This window comes from Saccostrea cucullata, unplaced genomic scaffold, assembly GCF_032062105.1.
Source record: "Saccostrea cucullata isolate Sc308-1 unplaced genomic scaffold, CSIRO_AGI_Scuc_v1 ctg20689, whole genome shotgun sequence".
Classification (NCBI taxonomy): domain Eukaryota; kingdom Metazoa; phylum Mollusca; class Bivalvia; order Ostreida; family Ostreidae; genus Saccostrea; species Saccostrea cuccullata.
In genome coordinates this window covers 1-6,113 of record NW_026936446.1, presented here as the reverse complement: position 1 = coordinate 6,113, position 6,113 = coordinate 1, and the positions used below count along the sequence as shown (strand labels likewise).

The 6,113-nt window shown below is 32.9% G+C and overlaps 1 protein-coding gene across 1 annotated transcript; it reads left to right on the top strand.

The window, feature by feature from the left end:
• The first annotated feature begins 356 nt into the window (after nucleotides 1-356).
• Nucleotides 357-4,022, top strand: LOC134245605 (putative nuclease HARBI1). Its single transcript, XM_062727876.1, has 6 exons — nucleotides 357-706; nucleotides 1,782-1,932; nucleotides 2,543-2,723; nucleotides 2,818-2,907; nucleotides 3,009-3,173; nucleotides 3,266-4,022. Exons 1-6 carry the CDS (start codon nucleotides 488-490, stop codon nucleotides 3,492-3,494), a joined length of 1,035 nt encoding a protein of 344 aa, XP_062583860.1. The 5' UTR covers nucleotides 357-487; the 3' UTR covers nucleotides 3,495-4,022.
• The last annotated feature ends 2,091 nt before the right edge of the window (nucleotides 4,023-6,113 follow it).

Genomic DNA, 6,113 nt, shown 5'->3' with positions numbered 1-6,113 from the left:
TCCACTCCATTAGGCAGAAATCGATCTTGTTGAAACAAATCCAAATGTAAAGTATCCAGCAAACTGATTTTCTTACTGTCAGCAATAGCTTGGTGTCTTTTTCTGAATCCTTCGTTTTTAGAATTGGCCGGTAACGCTGTGAGGATGGGTGCGTTAATGGTCACCGTGTCGGCCCCACCATTTGCAGCTGGAGTTACATCAAAGGTTTTATTTTGAGCTACACCAAGAGCCTCTAACCCCACTTCGTCCATGTGTCCTGCTGTATCTTTTTCCCACAGACTACAGGCCCTGGTCTGTGTCTTTAAAGTTCTGGCGACAGTTTCACTAACAGGTCGTAGCTAGTAAACGTAGACGTAAACGTGAACGTTGCACGTAAGAGCGTTTCACTAAGAGTTACGACTTGCGATTTACGACTAAACTTAATCGTAACTCTACGAGTGGTCAGGGGCACTCGTTAATTAACTTGCGAGCACGTAAATAAACAAAAATGGCGTCTTTTCTCCTGCTAGCAGACGATGCGAAAGGAAATTTTCGACGAGAGAGGGTTTTCCGGGATCGGACAAACCCCCTCGATTTTCTCAACGACCAGGAAGTGATAGAAAGGTATCGCTTACCTCGAGTTTTCATATATAGACTTATTGACATGGTAGAAGCCGACGTGCAGAGATCTACAGGGCGAAGCCATGCCTTGTCAACATCCACACAGGTATAACATCTCTGTATGAAAATATAACGAAGCCCGAGTCCGACTTTGTTGTACGTTTAAAGTTATCTTTCTTTTTTCAACAGGACTCGGCACACCATTGCATAAATATAAAAATTTGCGTAACGTTAATATTAATGTGTATGCAACTATGCCAAAAGCATCCACGAAAGAAATGAACAGAAAAGAAAAGAAGCAGAGATATAGAGAATGAGAGATATTATTTTTTTTTATTCCACTTTGTCCCAAAAACTGATATAAATTTATGTAAAATAACTTGCATATATATACCAAACATACGCATTTTATAAGCAACCATTCCATTGTCTCCAATCAAAAGCATACGAGATTTTTTTAAATAGTTACAATCGAGGAAAAATAAACTTTAATTTATAATAAATTCTAATAAATAAGGACTTGTTTTACTCTGTTGTCTTTTGAATGTATGCTTGTGCTTGTTTATTATTTTTTAATACACCGACTATATATATATATATGCTAATTGAAAAAAGAAATCTGAGGTGGTCAAAAATAAAAACAAGAAATATCATACCAAATTCTGAAAATTAAAAAAATATGTATGAAAATATTGTCCCACTTAAACTTTACAGAGTATTAAGATGTCGTTCAAATTACTACAAATATTGGAATATTTGTATTCCCTTTTTTTTTCGGTACGGTTGGAAGTTTGTGGTAGAAAATGAAAGTCGAGTATTAAGCTTGTTTAGAAACTATATATCATTTTGACAAGTAGTATTTACATGTATTCGATCAATATTGAGATATTCCGCAAAACAACCATTTTGTAGATGACTCTCTTCTCTCAACCCTCCCACCCCCCTCTCCCATCCCCCGATTCTTTGAAGGATAATTTTCACAATTATTTTGAATTTATTACAGAGTAACTTCCTATATTAAAAATTATTTATACATGTACCTATATATATTAAGAAATAAAATGAATCTGCAACAATGCAAAAATGCGTATTATGTAATATCAAGGAAGTCATTACCACCCCCACCCCCCACAAAAGTTCGTAGAATATTCAATTGAATGCTTAATTATGCAATTTTTTAGGTACTTGTTACAATAAGATACTTATCAAAGGCAGCATTTTTCTCGGAATGTGGAGATCTTCATGGGGTGTCTCGGTCTAGTGTGTCAAGAGCCATTGACAGTGTAACCAGAAGTATCTGTAATCGGCTTAACAACATCCACTTTCCATCGGGTATGTTAACGTTTCAATTAGTTCTTGCAGTCCCATTTACAAATCATACTTAAATTTGATATTCACTTGATAATGATAGTAGTGATGAAATAATATATAAATATTGCATGTAGTTGAGTGTAACATTGAAAATTTTCACCCCAAGAAAACCATTGTCAATCGAGGCGCAGCCGAGGTTGACAATGGTTTTCGAGGGGTGAAAATTTTCAATGTTACACTCAACTACATGCAATATTTATTATATTATACTGAATGTTTTATACAAATACATATAACAGTGAACAGTGCGCGCATAAATTCTGCGCAGTCGCTATTTTTTGTAATACCACCCGTCGTCAAGCAATGTTGACTGTTGCTACGCTGGAGAGCATTCAGCGGGTAATAGTGTATTTTAGCAAATGCTTCTCGACCAATCAGATTCAACTAATTTACATGAAAGTATAATATATTTTAATATCAACTGAGAAGAAATATGTATATATGCATGCAAAACACATTCATGCTCTCTCTCTCTCTCTTTCTCTCTCTCTCTCTCTCATATGTCAATAAATGTAAAATTCACTTTCCAAAACCGAAAAAATTATCAGATAAAAATTTCTTTTGCATCTAGAGAATGAAGCATCACGAACAAAACACGAGTTCTATCAGATTGCTGGATTCCCAAATGTCCTTGGTGCCGTTGATGGAACTTTAGTTCCAATCACTGCACCCAAAGACAATGAATCAGTGTACGTTTGTCGGACGGGCTATCACGCTATAAACGTACAAGTGGTTGCTGATGCCTCCTTAAGGTATAATTTTATTTTTCTTTAAAAAGTGCCAAACAATATAAATATATTGACATTACTGAATGAAAAATAAATATGTTTTCATTTATGTCTCAAGGTTTACAAACATAGTTTGCAAGTGGCCTGGGTCTACACACGATGCGTTCATCTTTTCTAACTCTGCCTTGAAGACCCACATGGAAGCAAGGTAGGAATATATGATATATAGATGTATATAAAGGTTTTAAAATCACCTTATTTTACAACCTTTGTATGATTTAGCATTTATTTTAAACATTACTTCCACAGGAATGACGGCTGGCTTCTTGGGGACTCGGCATATGCTTTAAAGCGGTACATGATGACGGCCAAGTCCAACCCAAGCAATGAAGCAGAGGAAAATTACAATTTAGCCCACAGCAAGACAAGGGTTGTAGTTGAAAGAGCACTCGGTGTATGCAAATCCCGATTCAGGTACTATTTAACTAAAATACTTCAAAATTTTTAAAACAATTCAGAAATTTGGAAAAATGTAAATACTATAATGCATTTTTTTTCTTGTATAGGTGCATACATAAATCTGGTGGGATGCTTTTATTCACTCCTGCAAAAAGTGTGCAGATCATCACAGCTGTGTTTAAGCCGCACAACATGTGTATGGACATTAAGCTGCCCATTGATGGAGAGATGTGCGATAACGACCCAGACCAGGAATTTTCTGGGCCACAAGGTGTTATTGCAGATGGTGCTGGACAAACAGTCAGACAGAGACTAATACAGAGATTTGCCAATTGAAACTATCAGTCTGTCAAACAATTGAAAAAACTCCTGCTAGTGCAATTTTGGCTTTTTGCAGACTCCCTAAGCAGTTAGTTTCAAGATGGAAGAAAATATTCTTAATGAAGCTTTAAACACCAATGATTTTTTTTAATTCAGAAAAATTACCAGTATATCATATAAAGATGTACACAAGTTTATTCAGTTATAATTTTTAACTTAAGGTACCTGCCATATTTCCTGAGGAAAAATGTTCAAAGTCAATCATGATTTATCAGTGAACAGGAGTCAATCTTTCTAGCTTATATAATATTGGTAAAATACAGAACACATGTAAAATTATGTATTCGGTTACTTTATCTTGGTCTGATATTAAGTTATTTTATTTTTCATACAGGAGCAGGTCACTTTAACTGCATAAAAGTCTATTTTTGCATTGTACAATTAGAACTCTTTAGTGTACAGTGTTTTCAGCTTCCGTAATAAGTGGAATGATTTCTTCTCCAAAAAGACAATTGAAACTGCTTTAAATTGTTACTATTATAATCATTTAATAATTATCTCACTATAAATGAAAAAATTTAACAAATTTCTATATAATGGTAATTTTAATTATTCAGTTTTTACCAAGAAACAAAGGTTTTTTTCTTAAAAATTCATATCACAGTTTAAAGAATGACAAACTTTACAACAATAGTATGATGAGAGGCAAAAAACCCTTTAAAACATGAACAAAAATTTCAATGTTTCAAAAATCCGATTATACACTGGGGAACGAATTGAAAAATTTCAAAATTTATGAAAATGACAAGATGCCACTACAAAGTACTATTTTTTTTTAAGTAAAGAAATTTAATATGTTACCATCTTATAATGTAGATATAGCAAAATTTCCAAGCAAAGAAGCAATATGCCCAACATCAGAAAAAAGAGAAAATAATAAATTACTAGCAACAAAGTTTTTTTTACATGTAAACTCCTTAAATTGGCACCAGATTACTTATAGCTTATTCATTCCATGTGGATAAACCCTCTTTATTTATGCTCGAAGTAATTTATTGAATGACAATTTGTGAATAATATTAAATACAAACTTAATGTCTTATTCATATTGAAAATACATGTAATTCTGTGTTTTTTGTAGATCATTCTAAAAAATAATTATAATATAGTCATATCAGTCATACCAGAACCAGTACTGCTTACATCACAGGACATGTATATGTCTTGCATCATCAGCAGGTCAATCTGCTTTACATTAAGTCATTATGTTTAATCTGCTAAAAATATATTGCTTGTCTACTTTCTTTTGTTTATTACCATAATCAAATTTTAAAGACATTACAATAATAAACCTTATTTTGTTGCTGTTGTTTTTTTCCCCAAACATCTCATTACAATACATATAGGACATTAAAAGCCTAGGTAAATAACAAATAATATAAAAATCCCCTAGTTCACCAAAAAGTATAAAAATTTTTGTTTGTTAACAAAAAAATTCTTGTGGAATTTGCACAAAGTAAGCATCTTAAACAAATACACACCACCTCAGGTGATATAAATACAGTTTATCAATACAACATAACAACTGCATAAGTAGTCAACATATATTAATGTTAGATAAATATGTACATCATTTTCAAATGGTAGTTTAACCCTCAAATAAGAGGTGTGGTTACAAGAATCAAGAGGCCCATGGGCCACAGTGCTTTAAAATATCTTTTCCCCTTATTCTGAAGAAGAATATGAAAATAAAATATTCTGAATATCTATACCTGGTACTTATAAATTAATAAATTTAATATATTCATATTCATTCAAAGCTAATTTAAAACAATATGTGTTTGTGAAAAACTATGCCCCCGCATGGCATCATAGCAAAGATTAAACTTTTCTTTAAAAGCAAATTTACTTAATTGGGACCAAAAGTAAGGTATTCCCTGGAAAACAATTGTGAAATTTGAAAAAAGAGTGTTAAAGTTTTTTAATAAGAAAAAATCTCCAAGGTAAGGTGAAAAGGTCAATGTAATTGGTATCAAATGAAAGGTCTCGCCACATAGAATACTTATATAGAGTATGAAAGCCCTAGCCCTAACCGTTCAGAAGTTAAGGCCAAGGATAATTTTTTTTAAAGTAATCAAACGCCAAGGTCAAGGGGTCAAATTTTTGTTATCAAATGAAAGGTCTTGTCACAAGGATTAAGTATGTGATTATTGTGAAGTATGAAAGACCTAACCCTTCAAAATATATGGTCAAGGTTTGTTTTTTTTTAAATAGGTCATCTCAAAGGTCAAGGTCGTTCATGGTATCTACTGAAGGGTCTTCTCACAAGGATTACAAAATGAAGTATGAAAGCCCATCCCTTATCGTTCAAAATTATTGCCAATGTTAAAGTTTTTTCCAAAAACGGAAATTTCCCAAAGGGATCTACTATTTAAAAAATATGGCCAAAGTTAAAGTTTAAAATTTTCATGTAAAAATGGGTCAAACTTCAAGGTTAAGGTCAAAAGGTCAAATTTGGTTACCCAAAGAAAGATCTTGTCACAAGGAATACACCTGAGAAATATGAAAGTCATCTCCACTAATTCAAAAGTTATGGGCGGTTTTTTGGGAAAAAAAAAAAGAGAGGGAAAAAGA